Raw genomic sequence first — 21,576 nt, forward strand, 5'->3', positions numbered from 1 at the left:
CATCCCCGGTCCCTGGACCACAGGCGTTGATCCCCATCACCACCTCAGATCCCGGCACCACAGCCTTAGTCCCTGGTTAGAAGACACAGGTTTCTGACGCCAAGGTCTCCATGGCAACGGGACACCTGAGTCACAACGCCGATCTCCATGGTACCGTCGGGCCTCCCACCAGAGATCGCCATGGTGCAGTCTCCCAGGCATCTATTTCCCCCCACCCACTCCCCGGTGCAGGATTGTTTCCTGTAGGGGCACCGGTCTCCGGCTCCCTGGTACCACTCTTTGGGCAAGCACCGATCCTCGCCCTCTCCTGAACATCATTCTGAACCTGCGCCGGCTCAACAAGTCTCTCAAGAAGTTAAAGTTTTTCATGGTCTCTTTGCCCTCAGTTATTCCCTCCCTGGATCTGGGAGACTGGTACACTGCCTGGAACTTGAAGGACACGTATTTCCATTTTTCCAGGGCACCAGGCGCTTTCTCCATTTTGTGCTGGTCCAGCGCCATTTCCAATGCACGGCGCTGCCCTTCGGTCTCTCGTCGGCCTCAAGAGTGTTCACAAAGTGCATAGCACTAGTGGCAGCTTACCTGAGGTGCCGGGGTGGTCAAATTTACCTGTACCTCGATGACTGGCTAATAAAGGGCTGGTTCTGGGATCAGTCGCAGCAGCATCTTGATCTGGTTTTCTCCACCTGTCGTGACCTGGGGCTGTTAATAAACGAGGAAAAGTCTACCTTAAATCCAGTGCAACGTATGGAGTTCATTGGAGGAGTCCTCAACTCTACTCAGGCCTGAACCTTCCTCCCCAAGGCCTGAACCTTTCTCCTCATTGGTTCCAAGCCATGGCTGACCTCATCTTGTGCATGCAAGCCCACCCTCTCACGACCGCTCACAGGTGCCTGCAATTGTTGGGCCACAGGGCAGCCTGCACTTGTGTCATCCGGCAGAAGTGGCTCCGCCTCAGGCCCCTGCAGGCGGGGCTGGCATCGGTCTACGTCCCAAACAGACACAGCATGGACTGTGTGGTCAGGGTCCCGGACCAAGTACTGTTGTCACTCACCAGGTGGCAGAATTCTGCATTGGTGTTGGGAGAAGTTCCCTTCATGGCTCTGTCCCTGTTGGTGACCCCCATCTCCGATGCCTCGGACCTGGGGTGGGGAGCCCACCTGGTCAACCTCAGCACTCAAGGTCGTTGGTCGAGTCACGATCATTCCCTACACATCAACATCACAGATCACCTATCTAGGACATCTGTAGGGCGGCGACCAGTCGTCTGTCCACACTTTCACATCCCATTACATGCTGACCCAGCAGGCCTGGCATGATGGTAATAACAAAATGTTTTTTAAGTACATGAGAAGCAGGAAGCCTGCTAACCAACCAGTGGGGCCCCAGGACGATTGAGATACAAAAGGAGCACTTAAAGATGATAAAGTCATTGCAGAGAAAGTAAACGAATTCTTTGCTTCAGTCTTCACGGCTGACGATGTTAGGGAGATTCCCAAACCTGAGCCATCTTTTGTAGGTGACAAATCTGAGGAATTGTTACAGATTGAAGTGTCACTAGAGGAGGTTTTGGAATTAATTGAGAAACTTAACTGTAACAAGTCACCGGGACCAGATGGCTTTCACCCAAGAGTTCTGAAAGAACTCAAATGTGAAATTGCGGAACTATTAACTATGGTTTGTAACCTGTCCTTTAAATCAGCTACTGTACCCAATGACTGGAAGATAGCTAATGTAATGCACATTGGAAAAAATAACCAACTATACATACAATATGATGGGGGCTAATTTAGCTACAACAAATCAGGAGAAAGATCTTGGAGTCATCGTGGGTAGTTCTCTGAAGATATCCACGCAGTGTGCAGCGGCAGTCAAAAAAGCAAATGGGATGCTAGGAATCATTAAATAAGGAATAGAGAATAAAACGGAGAATATTGTATTGCCCGTATATAAATCCATGGTACACCCACATCTTGAATATTGCGTACAGATGTGGTCCCCTCATCTCAAAAAAGATATACTGGCATTAGAAAAGGTTCGGAAAAGGGCAACTAAAATGACAAGGGGTTTGGAACAGGTCCCATATGAGAGATTAAAGAGGCTAGGACTTTTCAGCTTGGAAAAGAGGAGACTAAGGGGGTTATGATAGAGGTATATAAAATCATGAGTGGTGTGGAGAAGGTGAATAAGGAGAAGTTATTTACTTGTTCCCATAATATAAAAACTAGGGGCCACCAAATGAAATTAATGGGCAGCAGGTTTAAAACAAATAAAAGGAAGTTCTTCACACAGCGCACAGTCAGCCTGTGGAATTCCTTGCCTGAGGAGGTTGTGAAGGCTAGGACTATAACAGGATTTAAAAGAGAACTGGATAAATTCATGGAGGCTAAGTCCATTAATGGCTATTAGCCACGATGGGTAAGGAGTGGTGTCCCTAGCCTCTGTTTGTCAGAGGGTGGAGATGGATAGCAGGAGAGATTACTGATCATTACCTGTTTGGTTTACTCCCTCTGGGGCACCTGGTATTGGCCACTGTCGGTAGACAGGATACTGGGCTGGATGGACCTTTGGTCTGACCCCGTATGGCCATTCTTATGTTCTTATGTCCTTATGATGCTGGCTTTGGTAAAGCAGTGCTGCACGCTGCTAGACTGTGAACTCCGAGCCCACTTCAGAGGATACTGCTTGTGAGTCACCTAGAATGGAATCACCATGAGCAAGCACTTGAAGAAGAAAAAACAGTTACCTAACTTTTCATAACTGTTGTTTTTCGAGATGTTACTCATGTCCATTCTATTACCCACCCTCCTACCCCTCTGTTGGAGTTGCCGGCAAGAAGGAACTGAGAGCGTGTAGGGTCGACGGCGCCTAATATATCAACTCATAAGCTCAAGGGATGCTACAGCCGACCCTACAAATACTGCTAAGGCACAAATCTCCAACGACTGTGCATGTGGGCATGAACCCACCTAGAATGGAATAGACATGAGCAACACATCTCAAAGAACAACCGTTTTTCTGGCTTCTCTAAAACTTGCTTTTTGGTCCCTGCTGTAAACTAGCCCTGCGGATGTCTGTGTTTAACGTGCCAGCTGTATAAAATCTTGTGGGTGTTTTTTTGTTTGCCCAGGCCCTTGTGCTCAGGGTGATAAGAGAGGAGTTGTATGCATCCAAGGTTAATTTTTTGCTGATTTGCTGTAATTGTAGGATGGATTAGTGTGGAAACTTAAGAGTAAAAGGTTTTATAATCTTCATTTACGTTTAAAAATAGTATTAGCACAGGCACTGCAGAAAATTCTGGCATTAACTGTATTTTTTTTTTTCCTGACTCCTAGGTTACTGTAGGTGGGGAGGAATGGCACTATATAGCCACACAAGGACCTTTGCCACACACATGCCATGACTTCTGGCAGATGGTGTGGGAGCAGGGGGTGAATGTTATAGCCATGGTCACAGCTGAAGAGGTACGTAAAATTACGTAGAGCAATTCTTTCTGAATGTGAGCAGCTCTACCATTGTCACTGCTTCCCATTCCAATAATCTGTTTTTCTTTAGCAGCCCTTTTATTTTCTCCTTTTATTCCCCTTGAACACGTGTCTGGAGATAATCTACTGCTGTGACCTTGTCTTTTATAGCTCTCTAGTATTTAGCCTGTCATTTACTAAAATAAAAAACAACAACCTCCAAGCTTTAGTTCAGTTGTAAGACTTTGGTTTGCCAAACAAAGCAAAAATGTTTCCATTGGAATGAGTACCCTGAACTGCTCTTGGTTAAAAAGACATTTATTCCCAGCCCATCCAAGGCCAGTTCTGCATACTGTCATCCTTATCGCTGAAAAGGGACCAGAAGCTGTTGTTCCTGGAGAAGTGTCCATTTAAAAAAAAACCTTTTTATTCCTATGCCAAGCAAAACAATTATTTTTATTGTAATCCAAGAACTGTGTGCTATGTTATAAAAACTGGCACACGTTGCTAACTAACACTACATCCAGCTTTGAACCCTCCTGCCTTATCAGAACATAGGAATTAAAATACCACATTAGCCCAGTGTTCTGTCTAGTCCACTTTCGCATCTCTGACATAAACCAGTATCAGATTGTCAGAGGTTAGAGAGACGAAATCCTCTTACTGGACAGTTATGAAATAACCTACCTATGGGGAAGTTTCTTCCTCACCTATTGCAGTCAGAAGTTGACTGATGTATGCCCTGAAGGATGAGAGTTTTTTCCTTAGGTTTTTTTTTTTTTAGTCTCTTTAATGCAGGCCTGTCGACAGCAATTCCGGGTGATGAATCCGTCACATCCAGGACCGACCGCTGTGGCCAATCGCGCTGGCCCGCGGGGCTCCCCAAAGCGCGGGGCTCACAGTGGTCATGTGTGCCTAGTAGCCCTGCAGCCTGCCTGGATGATTTAAAAGGGCCCGGGGCTCCTGGGCCCTTTTTAAATTGCCCGGACCCCTGGGCAATTGCCCCCTTTGCCTACCCCTGTCGGCGGGCCTGCTGTAATGTAACTGTGGATGTTCTCATTAACCATATAAATGTTCAAGCCTTGAGCTTTCTAAACTCTTGGACTAAATGATATTTTGTGGCATTGAGGTTCCACAGATTAAATATATATTTTGTAAAATGTGGCATTTTACATTTAATGCCATTCAGTTTCTTGGGAAGCCCCTTGTTCTTCTCTTACAAGAGAAGATAAATAGAAGTACCCAGTTTAGCTGAACAAGTGGTTCTGTTTGTGAGAATTATAATTGCGACACTACAAGAAGAATCATTTTAATTTTGCTTTTTGTGGTTCAGGAAGGAGGAAGAAGCAAGAGTCATCGCTACTGGCCTAAACTTGGCTCTAAGCACAGCTCAACCACGTATGGGAAGTTTAAGGTGACAACTAAGTTCCGCACAGATTCTGGATGCTATGCTACTACGGGGCTGAAGGTCAAGCATCTTTTGTCTGGGCAGGAGAGGACAGTGTGGCACTTGCAATATACTGACTGGCCTGATCATGGTTGCCCAGAAGAAGTCCAAGGATTTTTATGTAAGATTCCTTAATTAATGCACACATTTATGGTCCATGAACATTTTTAAGAATCAAGGGAGCATTGCACGCTTTGTAGCTTCTGTCAGCCGAACTCATTGCACATGCCAGGGGCTCCTGGCTTCCCTCTATTCCAGCCGATAAGCTCCCTATATGCCATCCTCCAAGCTCCCTGTATTTCAGGGGCTCCCTGTAACTTCCCCCCTTCTCCCCACTGCCAGTGGCTTTGTGTGCTCCTTTCCCCTCCATTTCCACTTCACCCCCATCCCAGGGTTTGTGTGCCCTTCTCATTCCAGGGCCCCCCATTCTTTCCCTCAAGGCAGGCACTCTGTGTGCACCCCCTCCCCCATCTTTTCCCTTTCCCCAGGGCTCTGTCTACCCCTTTCCTCCCGTGCTAGGGGCTGTGTGTGTCCCCGTCTTTCGAATATGGTCCTCAGTTCCCCCCGACCAGGGGTTCTGTGCCCTCACTTCCTCCCTCCTCCATATCAAGGACCCCCATTTCCCATGCTCCCCATTGTTGTTTATCTGGGAGATAAGTCACTTAGGGTGCCAATATGTTTAACTCTACTGGGAGAATGAGCAGACATGAGATAGAGTATTATTATGTTGGAAGGTGTTAATGGCTGCCATCAACTGGCTATTTGATCTGTATGTGTCCCCCATTTTTCCCTCTGTCAGTTCTCCATTTTTCTCCAAAATCAATGGGGTTCTAGCCATGGGTGCATAGAACGTTCCCTGACGTTTTGGAATTGACTGGATGTGGCGTTCAAAAGTTATTGTGTTACATATAGACAGACAAATACAGAAATATCATCAAGTGGAGTGTAAGGCCTTCACAAGCTTGGCCAGCCAAGAAGGAGATCAGATAGGGGAAGTAGGGTCATAAAAATAATAAGATATGCCTAATTGTTAGTCAGTCAGGGGCAGTAATCTTAACTCCCTACCTGCCTAGGAAGTGTTTTAATTATCGGGCTGTACATAGTTGAAGTGTGGGAGGCTTGGGTGAGAGGAAAAATTCTCAACCATTGTATTGACTTTTATTAATTCAGTACTGTTCCTTACTACTTTATTACTAATAAACACTTAATACACCAGTAATAGTAATGCTACCGTAATGACCCTAAGGAATGCACACCCCTTTTATTTAACTTTACAACTGGAGGGAATAATATGCAAATAGAATTTTCAGCTTTGCCAAAGAAATGACTCAGGGTATTATGGGTTAGTAATGGAGTTTTCAGCCACCACTTTAAGTTGGGCTACTCTATTTCTCATTGTATTTCCAAGCTTTTTTTTTGAAAGGACAGTCTTCCAACATTCAACCGCAGCAATTGTGAAGTTGTAAAAATTGGAATCTAGCTATCCATTGAGACAGCTGGATATAGAGGTCATGGTTCACCACTGCTGTACACCTAATGGAATCACTTCCACTTGTGCAAAGTAGGTGTAAAATGCCACCTTTCTGATTCTGATGGCATTTTACACCCAGTTTGCACAGGTGGGAAGGACTCCACAGGGTGCAATGTAATGGTGAATTAGGTCCAGAGACTTCATTTCTGCGGGTCATACAATTCCTGCTGGAATAACCGTGGGAGAGACCCATACCCTGGTCAGAACCTGAGTGTCCTAGTTTGCATTGTGTTTACCCAACCATCTGAGCCACTGGGATATCTGAAATGTTTATACTTTTAATAAGCAAAAAACCACTATTTTGGAGAGCGTTAGAGCTAGACAAGAGGACTTTCTGATATCCTTACACTTTGCAGTAGAGATTACAGGAAAGCCACAGAGAACTGTGTCCAAAAAAAATCCTAATACCTGTTGAAAAATAAACAAAAAAGTAGAGACCTGTTTGACATTCTCACTCAGTCTACAAGGGAAGGAAAGAAAAGGGCAGATGGATGCTCACTTCCCATCCGCTACTGGCTCTGGCAGGCGGTACTTTCAAGGGGACTTAGCTGTTGTTTTTGATCCCAGCCTGTTAATAGCAGGAATTGCTGTAAGTAATGTCTAGAATCATCTGCTTTGGGGAACTGGGGATTTGCAGAGGGGAAAACAGAATTTAATTTTTTTAAAAGAACTATTTAATTTAAGGGACCAAACTCCCAAGTAATAATTGAAACCCAGCTGGTACTTGCTGGATTCAGTGCTGCTCAGTGCACAGTGGCCAAATAATTAGTGTCTTGTAGGAACTGTAAATTATTGTCACTTAAAAAGAAAACTGACTTTCTCATCAATTTTTCAACTTTTATGTGAAGCCATACAGGATTTTACAGCATAATTTGCATTTTATCTTACAGCCTATTTGGAGGAGATACAGTCAGTACGTCGCCATACCAACAGCGTGTTGGATGCTAGCAACAATTGCAACCCGCCAATCGTGGTTCACTGCAGTGCAGGTGTGGGGAGGACAGGGGTGGTTATCCTAACAGAACTGATGATTGGCTGCTTGGAACATAATGAAGTAAGTAAACTTCCCCCTTAATAATTGCTTTTCTCTTAGCTGGTCCACTGAGTCATTTACTACATTTGTGTGGGGGGAACCTAGTCATAAAATATCATCTATCTCATTGTGTTAGTGTACCCAGACACAGTGAGCAGAGATTTGTCACTAGCTACCATGTGTACCTTGACTATTTTGTAGGTATTGTTGGTTTTTATTTTTATTATTTTAATATAGCACTGCAGAGATAGGACACTTGCCCCGAAGAGTTTACAATCTAATTTAAGATGGGTCTGTACCTGTGTCTTAATTAGTCAATCTGGAGACAGAACTATGTAAAAGAGCAGCTTGAGAGCTGTTGGAGAAGTGTGCTGGCTTCCAAACTGGTTTGAGCTATTGATTTAGTTCTCTAGCTTCTGTCTTCAGCATGTTCTCGTTCCCTCTCCCTCTCTCACATTCATTGTCTTTGGCTTCTAGACTGGAACAAAGCTCAGCTGCGACTCAAAAATAACAGGAAAAAAAGGTTGACGGGCCACAGCCAGTATTATGAGACCTATTACGCAGGCTGGTACTCTAACAGACTATCAACAACATAAAAGTTACAGTGTGTAACGACTTGTTGTTCTGCTATGTTCTTTGTCATTGGGGAACAGTGCAGCAAAAACACTACGTCCTGAAGAAAAATATGATGTTGGTGTACAATGCCAACCTCAGGAAAACAGCTATTGAAATGTAGGGGCTTCCTTCATCAAGTGAACTGCTGGAAGACTTTAACGCCTTGTATAGATATTAAAGGTGAAAGAATGCAGCAGATGTTACAAATAGACACACATCATCATGGTTTCACCTATACCCCACAGCAATCCCTTATCTATTTGTTGAAATAGAGAATCTGATACCCATGTGTGGAGGGGTGAGAAGTGAAAAAATGCTATCGCTCAAGAATGTGTGCCTGTTGGCACAGAGGGACAAGTGCCAGTGGACTTTTCTCCCCATCATTTGTTCAGCACTGATGATGTACCTTTCTCTCTCTCTCTCTCTCTCTCTCTCCCCCGCATTCCCAAAATCTTCCAAAGGCTGGTAATTGCTGGCTAGTTAACCAAAATAAAAGGAAATGCCTGGCTGTGTGGTACTGCAGAGTATACCACACAGTAGTTGCAGGGTGATCATTTAGAGGTACTGGAATAAATTCAGACCTACTGTAACTGCTCTGACCGCAACTGAGTGACACTAAGGATGAATTTATTTTCATAGAGCAATTTAAACATTTTTTTTTTGTTTAACTTTGCACTGATCTCATTTCAGCCTCACTCCTCCTTAATCCTTTCCCCCTACACCCTCCCAGAGAGAGGGATTCAAGCTGAGGTTTGACTCATGGATCTTGAGCTAGCTGAGGGCTGGGAGTGCTGCAGAGATGATAGCATGCTCAGTCGTTTGTGGTGAAGAGGCATTTCATATCACTCTATAGAAACCCCTCATACTAGTGCTGCTGTGGACAAATATTAAATAACAATCGTGCAACCCTTCTGGCCATCTTGGTGTGTCTTTGGCTTACAGAGGGAGCCAGTTCTTCTGTGAGAAGAACGATTTGGCATGAGTCTGAGCCTTTGGTAATGGAGCCCATAATACATTGGGTGCGGGGGACGGTTTTTAGGGCTCTGAGGAATGCTCAGCAAAACACTCGGCGAATATAGAGCTCTTGACAGCGGGGAGCGTCTCTATTGACTTTAATCAAACTCTCCTTTCTCCTGAGTATTGGCATAATTAATGGTGACATATTAATGCCAGTTTTTTAGTGTGTTTTTTTCTTCAAGACTTTGTAGCTCAAGAAAATGGGTTTAAATAGATTTACAGTAAATGAGTAGTTCAGTTTTTAGGGTTTTTTTCCCCCCCCAGTTGAGCTATTTGTTTTCAAGAGAATCAGGATGGATACTTATGGTGATCATCACATACTGTAGGGATAAAAACTTTTTTCATATACAAAAACATTACCCCTGTTGTAAATGAGCTGTGCTTTTTTTCTATTTATTTTGGAGCAGAATTATTTCTATTGGCTCAGAAATAAAACTGCCAATTTCTTTACACTCCATACAATATCCCCTTAAAACGCTTTGCAGCCTTGGGAATTAGGGAATTTCTCACAACCCACCTGGTAAATAGATAAGTTGTTATCCCCATTTTCCAGATGAAGAAACTGACACACACACACAGATTAACCATCTTGCCAATGGTCATACAGGAAGTTGGTGGGAGCGCTGGTAATAAAACCAGATCTCTTGTTTCTCAGCTCTGAGCTTTAACTACAACAACATTATCAATTGCTCTGCAGCTTTTTTAACTGTGGCTTCTATGCTTTTGCTGGTGGAATGTAGCCTGTAGTTCTCACTACTGCTGAGAGTGTGGACTTTTCATGTCTTACTCTATAGATAGTAACCTTTCAAATCAACAATGCACGGTTTCTGGACACATTGTACTATAGTAATCAGAAAAGTCAGATCCCAGTATACCTGAATCTAGCACTGACCTGGCACTCCAACATGAACGAGTGATCCTTGCTGCAGTGCCCCTTATGTGAGAAAGATGTTTGTAGTGTGGAAGGCAAAGCTAGTAATTGTTTTAATTCTGTATCTTACTAAATATCACCTTTTATTAAGCATTATTAATCTCGTGTTGACAGATACACTCTGGTGGCTTTTGAATCCAAAGATTCCCCCATTCCTGGAATAAAGTGGTTAAGTAAGCTCTCCTGAGATAGGTCGGGGATGGCCTGTTGTACATCCTTGTAAGGCTGACTATAAATATAGAAGTTACATGTGTGTGATAGGCTTAGTGTTACACACACACAAAATAGCTCTGAGATTAATCAAAGCCTGACCCGTGTTGTGATGACACAGAAAGTGACTGATTACCAAATGTTGTTGGCCTAGTAGAAATCAACAAACTGTCAAATGCTGAGCTTGGAATTTGGGTTGTGCAGGCCCAAACTGGCTTGCTGCCTTTTTTTTTTTTTCTTTTTTTTTTTTTTTTGTCTTGTCGTTGTTCAGGCAAGTTCTGACATGGCTTGGCTCAACATGACCTAATTGCTTTTCTAACCATCAAATTCCATGCTCAGGCATTCTGTGGTTTAGTTGTGTAAACCCAAAACAGGAGCTTATGCTCTCATCTGCACGGATTTGAAAATAAAATGAAAATCCTCATCACAATTTCTACCCTTCTTGGTACTTATGGGCCATCTATAACTACCCTCCAGTTAGGGTTGCCAACCCTCCAGGATTGTCATGTGATGAAACATCCAGGAATACGTCTAACCAAAACTGGCATCCATGTCTCCTGTAACAGCTCGTTTGTGGAATGGCATAAATATAGCTCCACGTTTAAAGTTGTGATCACTGGTGTTCCCTGTAAACTGCACAGCCGTGCAGCAATCTTGTATATATGGTGCAGGTCAGGCACTGCCGCTCTCCTCTTCTCTGTGGTGGCTCCAGCAGGGATGTGGTGTAGCCCTTTAAGAACCTGTTTTGCTCGCCCCCGTCCCGCCCATGACAGAACATGTGCAGGCGCGCTGCTGGGAGAGTGGAAGCGCCTCTGATCTCAGGGATACACTGGCTTGGAGGAGGTGGTGGCAGCTCCGGGGTGCCCCTTGTGCAGGAGCTTTGGTGAGGGGCCTGACTGGGCTCTGCAGTGTACTCACACGTGCACCCATGCACGCACACAATGCCTTCTTTGCACACCGCTCACCACACGCACAGCCCTCCTGCACACACCCACACAAACCTCCCATACACATCCCTCACTTCAAGTGTAAGCTTTGCCTAAGGACAAAAATATAGTGTCCAGTGCATGTTGTAACCTGCTCAGTACAAAACAAACACGCACAAATTGTAGAGGGAACATTGGTGATCATGTCAGTTTGGGCTTATTTAATTAAAACTAGGGCCTCCATCGTTTTACGTAAAGGCACAGAAATGTAAATGAGAAAGTGAAAATTATTTAAAAAATAATTTTCACTTTCTAGAAACAAGTCCCATAATGCATGGAAACCACAATAGTTTCCTAATACAGAAAGCCTCTGGTGGCTAAAGGCCGTACCAATTATATCCCTGTCCCTTTGCCTTAACCTCATTCTCATAATGCTGCTGACTTCAGCCAAAAGATTTTGTTAGTTCCAACTTGTGCTTCTGGAATGAAAAGTATAGTATAGCATTGCTTTAGCGAGACATGGGTTTTCTCTTTCGGCATGTAAGAGACAGCACACAACTGTTGTTCCAGGAACCTGGAACAGGGTCCATAGTAATGTGGAGGTTGAATGCAAACCTCTTGGCTGTTGTCTTCTTGAGGGTTCTTGTTAGTTTTATTCCCAAAATCATCCACATTCCACCCAAATTTGATGCTCCCTCCCCTCCCCCGTTTGTTAATGAAAATAGTTTACATCAGAAATTATGAACTTGAGGTTATGGAAAGAATTATTTACACCAAAGGAATGAATTCCTCAGGTCTTTAAGTTTCCTGCATGAATAGTATTTTGGTCCCTCAATTTGGGCCTTGGTAGTTTTGAGAGCTGTAGCTCAATGATTTTTGAACTACTCCTCACATACCTGGTTCTAACAAGTTACCTATGTTGTTTTTTCTTCTTTTGCTCTCTCAATGCAGGCAATACAATGCTAATGCTTCATATATTTTCCAGTGAATTCTAATGCTTCATCTTGCAAGCCTCTCTGTGTTTCACACAATCTGGTTCATGTCCTGGCTTTGACAATTAAAGAAGGTCAGAGCATCTCTGTCAAGTGTCAGATTTCTGGGTCTTGTGGATGTTGCCAGTGACTTTCCTCTTTTTTGGCGAGGAATTGAGTGGCCTGAAAAGAGGGAGCAATAGCTGCATCATACTGTCATGATATATTTGCCAAACCTTCTGTTCTGGCAGGAACCCAATGTTGTTTGGACTCTTGATTGCTTCCCGTGATTTGTAGAACCTTAATGTCCTTCCTCTATAAGTAAAATTGACCATGAATCAGAGTGCAAATGGCTACCATGCCTGCATGCACAGTGGGTGGCAGAGGGGAGCTGACCCAAGAAATTAAATTTTGATTATTGAAATTCTCCATTTTCCCAGCATATGATTTGTCAGGTAACGTGACAAAATTGGTTAATTTTTGACAAGCTGAGTGTGGCTATATTTAACAAGAAGCCTCCAGGTAGGATTTTAAGAGAGTGCTCAGTTTCCTGAATAACCTTTTACTACACATTCAATTAGTGGCACTATATGAGGTAACAGTGATACATAGCTGGAAGACACCAGGTGTTCAATGTTAAACCCATTGATGTTTATGTTAAAATTACCACTGACTTCAGTGGAAGCAGGATTGGAACCTTGGTATCCTTTCATATTGTGTGTATAATATATATGTATATTCCTTGCTATAATGCGGAAGGCAAGGCCAAAACAAACTGTGGTGATTCACTATAAATGAGTTATCTTTGTTCTTTCCTTACACTTAGTCAACGGAGGGTTCTGGTGGTGTTGGGTTTAATTAACACACAGCCTCACATCTTTGTCATCTTCACTTTCCAGAAAGTGGATGTTCCGGTGATGCTGAGACACCTGCGGGAGCAGAGAATGTTTATGATTCAGACCATCGCTCAGTACAAATTTGTCTATCGAGTGCTCATCCAGTTCCTACAAAACTCTAGACTCATTTAATCTCCTTAGAGATCCCAGACGCAGTATTTGTGGATTGGACTGAACCTTATTGGCAAGATAGACACATTCTTTTGACAATGTGTCTTTTTCATGGTGTGCAAATATTGCACTTGCTCAAGTTGCCTCAAAAGTAAGGAGTCCTTGTTCTTCAGGAGAGAGTGCCACAAATTATTTTGTACAAGGTAATTTATTTTTCATGGAATAACTTGTGAATTTCTTGAACTTGTAAAACTTGTGGTGAGGTTTGGATTGACATAACTGATCTGCATTGCCATGTGTCCATAGGGAAGGTCATCCTCTCCAGGGGTGTTCTGTTGACCTGTATTCTGTTATATGGTTTATGAAATGAACAGGTCTTCAGGGAATGGCTTTTTTCCAGTAAAAACATTTTAGAGCCAGTTTTGTGGCTTTTACCATGAAAACAAGACCTGCTAAAAGTCCGTTAAGACTCTGTAATGGGCCAATCCAATGATAAATACAGAGAAGATACAATGCAGAGAAGCCAAAACATGCATCCCTAAATGAATGAATGGATGGAAGCATTTGGGGGAGGGATAGCTCAGTGGTTTGAGCATTGGCCTGCTAAACACAGGGTTGTGAGTTCAATCCATGAGGGGGCCATTTAGGGATCTGGGGCAATTATGGGGGATTGGTCCTGCTTTGAGCAGGGGGTTGGACTAGATGACCTCCTGAGGTCCCTTCCAACCCTGATATTCTATTCTATGATTACAAAGCAGTAGGGTATTTCAGGCAGGAATGCTGGGGGCGTGGCAGTATTCCTTGGGTTGAAGTGGTTTCCATCGTATACACGGTTTACAGTTTTGTTCAATGGTTCTGCGCACCCCCACGATAAAAATCATTCCAACGCCACTGTAATAAGGTATACAGAGAGCTTGGATGTTCAGAATTTGGCAAGAATTACCCCTGCAGTTCAGTACTTGACAAGAAGCCATATTATACCTTAGTCATGACCTTTGTTAATACCCACCAGCCTTTGATCCCTTCCTAGATAAAGAGCTGTAATACTCTTGCTAGGGCCCTGAACCCAACCACGCTGTAGTCAGTAGGAGCTTTCCATCAACCTTAGTGGGCTTTGGATTGAGCAGTAGAAAAATGTCAGCCAGTTGCAACCCAGAAAATAGAAGTCAAACATTGTTCTCAAAAATGACCAACGCTTTCATTGTTGTCACAAGGCCAAATCCCACTCACCTTATTCAGGCAAGGAATGTCATTAAGGTCTAGACATCTCATCTCCAGTCGCAGAGTTTTGTTTTCTGCACGAATCGTTGTCTCTGTCACTTAGATGGGTTACTTTCTAGCCCTTCGTACAGTGCCATAGTGATCTGTGCTCTCTGACCTATATCCCTGTGTTCTGCTTACTGTCCTGGCTGCTGCCAAAATAGTGAGCTGAAATTTTTACAGTCTGCTCCTGCCCTCAGATTCTTTCCCAGTCAGTGTCTTGCAGTTTATGACCGTATCACGCACTAGCCCTTCTGGACTGGCAAGCTTTACTTTCTTAGCTTTCATTCCCCCAACCCAGCCCCCTACATTAAATTGCAGAGGCCATTTGCCCATTTTTATCCCAGGTCTCTTTATATCCTTTCTCTCCTTTTATTTATATTCCAGTAGTCCCTGAAGGCCCCAGTCTACTACATCACATAAGGAGAGAGAATCCCTGTCCCGAAGAGTTTACAATCTGAATAGACAAGACAGACAAATGGGGAGAGAAAGGAATTGTTATCCCCATTATACAAGTGGGGAGGTGAGGTACAGCTACTTTAAGTGATTTACCCAAGGTCACACATGAAGTCTGTGGCAGGAGATGTGGGTTCCATTTGTGGCTCTAAATCCCAGGCCAGAACCTTAACCACCAGACCATCCCTTTCCTCTCTTTTCCCTCTACCTTCCCTTGATACTGGATGACTGTTCCACATCCTTTGTGCAAGTTTCATCCTCTAGGTCATTAAATTATTTCACTGTTGCCACACGTTCACTGTGGATCGCTTTGTCCCAAAGCGATAGCTCCTGTACTTAATTACTTTTTTTTTTTTTTTTTTTTTAACAGTTTAGCTGGGTGGCGCTGACTCGTAAAAAACCAAAACCACCATATCTTAGAAAACTTGGTACAACGGGTCAAATTCAAATCCGGTGTAATGTACTGAGCTCAGTGGAACTGCATTTGCTTTCATCAGCTCTCAGTTTTAGCCCCATATGACTGACAGCCCTGATCTTGTAGTGCAGGGTCATGAGTGCACTCCCATGGCGACCCCCGGAAGCCAGGGGCAGGAGTCCACCTGCGTACATCACGCTGCAAGGCCCAAGCAGGCTTTGCTTGAAATACCAGAAAACATTAGCGAATCCAAGCGTAAATGTGGTTTCAGTCAAGGGTTTGCTTTAAATGTATGCAAGCGACACTATATTACAACACTTGTGAAAGAAATGGATGGAAGAGCATTTTGGGTCTGGTATAGTCACTCGGCAGTATTTTTGATGGGCCGATTTTGTGTTAGTTTTGAGCAGAAAAAAGGAAGCTTAACTTTAAAAACTCTACTCAGGCCCTTGCTATTGCCTGACTGAGCTTATACAATGTATAAATCAGGGCCAAATTCCACACTTCGCCCAAATGACAGAATTTACTGCTGTCATCTGTGTTTTATTTGTTTTATCCTGGCGAGCCATGACCCATTTTATAGCTTCCACCTATCTTACTCTAGAAATAATCTAAACTGGATGGGTACATAGTGACTGTAGGTGGGTTTAGAGCCATGCTCCCTAACCCCTAATCTGGAAACACCCACCGTAGTCCAGCAAGCAGAGCCTGCAGTGTGTCAACTTTATAGGAGAGCCAGGATTAGGGTGAAACATTGCACTCAGTATGGTCACCCCAAGCTGCTGCTTTTTCAGAACTTGTCTCCCGGACTTTGGCAGCCAAATGTAAACTCTTCTGTTTGTTCTGATTAAAGCTGTTTGCAAAGGCCAGGTGATTGTTTTAAACAAATGGTTAAACGCTCACTCCTACAAGGTTCTGAGTGCCCTCAACTTCAGTTGGGAGTGGAGGACACTCAGACCAGATCCTCAAAGGTATTTTAGATACTTAATTCCCATTAGGCACCTAAATAAATACCTTTGAGGCTCTGGGTCTGAGTGCCTTACAGATGTTGTCTATGCTGGTAGCTTAGCATTTACAATAACGTACCACGGTGAAGGTATAATGGTGAGAAAAGAAGAGAGAGGTTTCAGTTCAAGTCACCAAAGGATGGTTAGGAGAAATAATATATACCTAGTTAAACTATCTTGATATTATGTTTAAGAATCAGTTGATTCTTCAGTCATCTTTAGTTTTTCTCTAATACCTTCTGCTAGTGCCAACATTTCTCTTGTTAAATTAGCAGCAACCATTTAAAGTCTTTTCAGTGGCATCTGCCTGGTAATTGCACAGAGATGCTTTATATCTGGGAATCAGGCCAAGGAATAAACCTTGAAGCAAAGTGTATTACATTAGTTATCTTGTTATAGCTTTTTGAATAATTTCCTAATGATGAATTAAGTTTGAACTCAGTGCTGTCAAGTTCCATTGCTCCATTTGGATTTGAAAGGTAGAAAATCAGAAGGGAAAATAATTTGTTCCTGGGTCGTATTAGTCAGATATCTTGGCTGAAATGTATATGACTACTGCTGCTTTGGATCTTCTGTAAGCACAGGAAAAAAAGTTATGAGAGAGCATACATAGCTGTGTTAAAAAGGAAGAAAATTCAGCACTGTTGTCATTATGTGGCTTTTTGTAGTGCAAAGGCACATTATAGGTTTCTTCAAAAAAATTAATTACAAAATGGCACCAAATGCCTTTCCCATTAGCAAAAGGTGCCTATTAATGAGCCAGAGAGATGGTAACATAACAACCACTTTCAGTTGGTTACTAAAATGGTAGCTGGAGTCCAAGGTGACTCACTCTTTCCCTTTTATTGAAAGCTTGGTAATTTTATACTTTTCCTTTTTTCTGACTTCAGTGTATTTTTCCTGCTAGATTTTATCTTGATTAGATCAGCTAGCATCTTAGATGAACTGAGATGGTGTATGTCTCCAGAGCTTCCTCTCTAGTCCCATTTGTAACTGTAACTTCATCATGCCAGGGTTTCACAATTGAGAGAGGTGAATCTACCCCATATTGTAGAGGAAAAACTGAATCTTCTGATGCTGAAGGACTGCAGCTTTATCACACCCACGTTCTTTGGAACATATTTTCTTAACCTTAAGGGAAGGACAGGAATAAGCATTTTCTATCCAATTTCATTTGTTACAGTAGAAATGAAACATGGGACTTAAAGGAACAGTATCTTTTCATTTCTCTCCGACAGTTTTAGCATCTGGAGCTTTTAAAAGGAAAAGGAGAATGAAAACTCTAGTTATATTTGTGGTTTTCATGCTGTATTAACATCAAAGCGTGGGCAATGGGTAGTTTGCAAGAAACCACTTTTAAAGCACCAACTCCCACAAATTGAACTGCACAGCAACTTGAAGCAATTCTGAAAACTAATTCCAAATAGACTTCTTCCAACTCTTGCCAGTTCCTGTCTGACATACTAGCCCATGCTATATCCCTGTTGATGACTTATGCTCCTTCATCTCCTTCATAAAAGGGAATCTTGAGTAGATCAATAAGCCTGCATTCATTTTTTTTCTAGATAAAATGTTACTGTTTAACAGTCATAACTTTTTTGGTTTAATATTAAACATTTTGAACTGCTAATAGTTAATATTGACCCCAAATTCCATAGTGCCCAATTCCCCAGCTCATGGGCAGCTCATGCTCTCAACTTCATAGAGGTCAGGGATGGGAGAAATGGCTTTGCTAAATTTAGAATCCACTCATAAATAGTTTGATCAGAACTCCATAAGTTCTGAAGTTTGCATTCCACCGCCTTGTCCCTGGCTGCCTCAACTTCCCTCTGCAGACCTGCCACAACCCGCCATGCCAGCAGCTGGGTGCTGTCTCTTCAGGAACCCTGAACATGACGTGATTTGAAGGTACCTGCTGCAGAATTTGGGGCCATTGTGCCATGCATATAAATGGTAGATGGGCATGTGACCAGGCACAAGTAGGGCAGGGTAGGGTGAAACTCTGCATGCAAAAATACCTAGCTTCACAGTCTGATACAATGGTCTGGACACTGAGTTACATCCACTTGGGCCCTGGCGAGGTCCCTAAGCACCAAACAGGGTTTCAGAGTTAGTGGAATATAGTCTTGAGGCTTTCATACTAAACCTGATGTAACTTTGTATTGTAGGTGGAACGAATACATTCACTTCACTCACATTAACAGTGGTCAGCTGTTGTTTGCTTTGTTCTGGATTGAGAGGATAGCAGGCTGTGGTTATTCTTTCACTAATTGCACCTGCTCACATTACTAACACAGTCCAGACATTTAAACCAATTTCACTGAAGGACGCTTCTGCCCCCTTAGCTGTGGCTTATTTATCTGTCGTCCCAGCTCCAAGTATCATTCAGTATTTATAGAATTAAAAACATAGTTTTCCTCATTTCATCTAAATTGACAGGAACACAACTTGTGAAGTGTAGAACAAGTTGGAAAGGTGTTGTTAAGTCTAGGTACTTCCACAGAGAAGATCTTTTAAAACTAGTACAGAAAGTATGTTTTGTTTTTTAAACCTTTCTTTAGTCTCAGTAGCACACATTGACTTCTTAAAATTCTGATAGATCTCTTTTCAGGATGGCATGGTAACTTCCCCTCTTTACTGCAAGCCATTTTATCAGTGGGGAAAAGAAGCAAATTCATGACTTACTGGCCATAACAGCTTTATTCAACAGTCTGCCTCTCAAAGCTTCTCAGGGGGTGGGATTGTGATCGAACTGGCTGTTGTCAGATCAAGAATCTGCAACCTACATGCCCAGGAAAGGAACATACTAGCATTGATGGCAGTTGCTCAAGGGAATTTCCTGTGCACTGGTTGGAAAAGTGAGTGAGTCTAGGGCCAAATTCTGCGACCAATGCTTATGACAAATAGCATCTTCTATGAATAGTCCCAGGCAGCACCCATTTAGAATCAGTGGTATTTCTTGTAAACAAAGATGCTATGCATTGGGAGTGACGGTGGCATAATCTGGTGCCACCTGAGGATTATTTGTAAATTTCATTTTCAATACTCCTTGTGAAAGCGGGCCTGAATGAGCTAGTCAGCCTGCTAACACTGATATGGACTCTAGCATCAACAGGATCAGGCTCATTGGGCCAAATTCTGAATGAGGCAGAGCATCTGCAGTCCCCACGGCATCAATGGGAGTTTCTAGGGTCTGACTTCTCCTAGAATTTTTCATGCGTTTAGATATTGACTTCAATGAAACAAGACTGGACTGCTCATTTGATGGGAGGGAATGGCTTGGCTGCTATGTATTCTGGACTCAGAAGCTTGAGGCTTTAGGGTAAATTCTTTTAGGAAGTTTTGTTTAACCTTTGTTTTAATGTCAACTGTTATTTACCAGACAATGTGTGTCAAAAATGTAAGTATTTATATTCATCCAATTCTTCCAGCAAATAAAACCATAACATGCTCTACCTGAAACCACTATGAAGTCCCCAGCCTATCCATGCATTTGCCAGTTGATCAGTATTTCATTGTATGCAAAGGATAGCTTTTCTGCATCTGATGCATATGCAACTCTCATTGTGTGCTTTACAAGCACACGAACTACAGGACTGTGCACCTTGGCAGCAAATGGAAATTTAGCAATATACCGGCAGCCCTAACTGAACAATCCCAGCACTATTTCGAAATAGTGGAAATAAAACTAACATTTCTAAAAACAAATCAAATCTTTAAAATTTGCAATTTATTTTAATGTCAATATTCACCTATCTAGGGCCCCAGTTCAGCACTCCTTATAGAGGTAAGAGTCCTAATCAGCTCAGGAGGATTGGTGCCCGAGTGAAATGGAGAGGAATTGATTACCTACTGTTGATATTTTTCAAAGGAAAAAAGTTTACACATGTATAATTGTGTGGGACATGTGTTACATGACATAACATGTTAAATTAGTTTTACATCACTGGATGTTCTATTTTACTTCAGTATTTCAATGCTTGCTTTTGTATTTGTTCTGTAACTCTGTACATTACAGTTAAGTCCAAGACAATGATTTAACAATTTCTCAGCCTCATGGTATGTATACATTTTGTAGACAATTGAGGTCAATTCCCCTCTGCCCCCCTTTAATTCAAGATGAATGGCATACTCATTTTATACTATTGAAAGTCTTTAAAAAAAACTATGCATGCTATTTTATATTTTAATGTATATTTTTCATATCAGTACATAAGCTTATGCTTATCAGTTTTATCTTGTGTATAAAACTGATTACTTTTGACAGTATTTTTGCACTGTTTCTCTTCTCTTTATAAAAAGAACTATTCAGCATTAGATGACTGCAATAACTTTGACATCTTTCACTGCCTTTGTGTAAATAGTTTCCTATATGCCTTTTCAGATGTGAGACTCGTGCCTCACTAAGCTTTTTTTTTTGTAAAAGATTGTCTATCCTTTGTATTCATAGTATGCAATAAACTTTTTTTCCCCTAAGGAAATTCACTTGTTTCCCTTCCTGTCTAGCTTAAGGTTTTAAACTTGCACCCTTCAGTGCAGTATTTGAGCACCTCCAATGTTTCTTAGGTTGGCACACCAAAGGCCTTAGGGAAGGAAGAAGAGTAGAAAATTCTGACATCCACTGCTTGGGGTAGGATTATAAACATTGGTAGTGGTTGTCATCATCATTCTAGTTATGGTAGGAAAGCCCTATCAAAGAGAGGTAGTGTAGCAGTTGTTGGAAGTGGTCACACTGGATTAGTGTAATCTTCTCATGCTCAGAGTCAAGAACAGTGGAGAGGGGAGGTAGAGTGTCATCCTGCCTTGTGTGCATCACTTTGTGGATTTTTCTGTCAATGAAGGCAGCTTACATCGACTTAACTGTAAGCATCTACACTAAAACGTAGCTCCTACTGCTATAACTCGCTTGCTACCCTGGCTTAACTCCACCTCTTAGGTCGACGTAGTCTCAGTGTAGCACTGAGGTCGATGTAGCCTCAGCCGCTGTGTTGCTTACATCAGCAGTTAAATCAGTGCAACTGCTCCTGGTGAGGACATGCACCACTGACACATGGAGTGTAATGTGGGCATGCAAAAGCAATTTTAATTGCTGCAGTGGTTGTAAGCTGATTAATTTAGGTAGACTTAATTTTGTCATGTAGACTTTCAGAAAGGACTTGAAAAACTTGGTGTGGTTAGTCCTTCCTGGACTGGAGAAACAAGCCTGCTTACACAGGGTGGAGAATGAAGGCAGGCAATCAGCCCTGGAACTGAGGGGAAACTAAGGCAGCAGACTGGGTAGGTGGT

At 42.6% G+C, this 21,576-nt stretch overlaps 1 protein-coding gene across 2 annotated transcripts in view; it reads left to right on the plus strand.

Annotated features, from left to right (window-relative positions):
- PTPN14 (protein tyrosine phosphatase non-receptor type 14) overlaps positions 1-20,766 on the plus strand; it is a 175,141-nt gene extending 154,375 nt beyond the window's left edge. For both annotated transcript variants that reach the window (XM_043543657.1, XM_007064750.4), the window contains 4 exons: positions 3,336-3,464; positions 4,798-5,032; positions 7,333-7,496; positions 13,045-20,766. In XM_043543657.1, the coding sequence (XP_043399592.1) occupies positions 3,336-3,464; positions 4,798-5,032; positions 7,333-7,496; positions 13,045-13,173 (657 nt within the window). In that variant the 3' untranslated portion in view covers positions 13,174-20,766. The remainder of the gene's footprint in view (positions 1-3,335; positions 3,465-4,797; positions 5,033-7,332; positions 7,497-13,044) is intronic.
- Positions 20,767-21,576: the final 810 nt, after the last annotated feature.

Source organism: Chelonia mydas, chromosome 3 (assembly GCF_015237465.2).
Source record: "Chelonia mydas isolate rCheMyd1 chromosome 3, rCheMyd1.pri.v2, whole genome shotgun sequence".
Taxonomy (NCBI): domain Eukaryota; kingdom Metazoa; phylum Chordata; order Testudines; family Cheloniidae; genus Chelonia; species Chelonia mydas.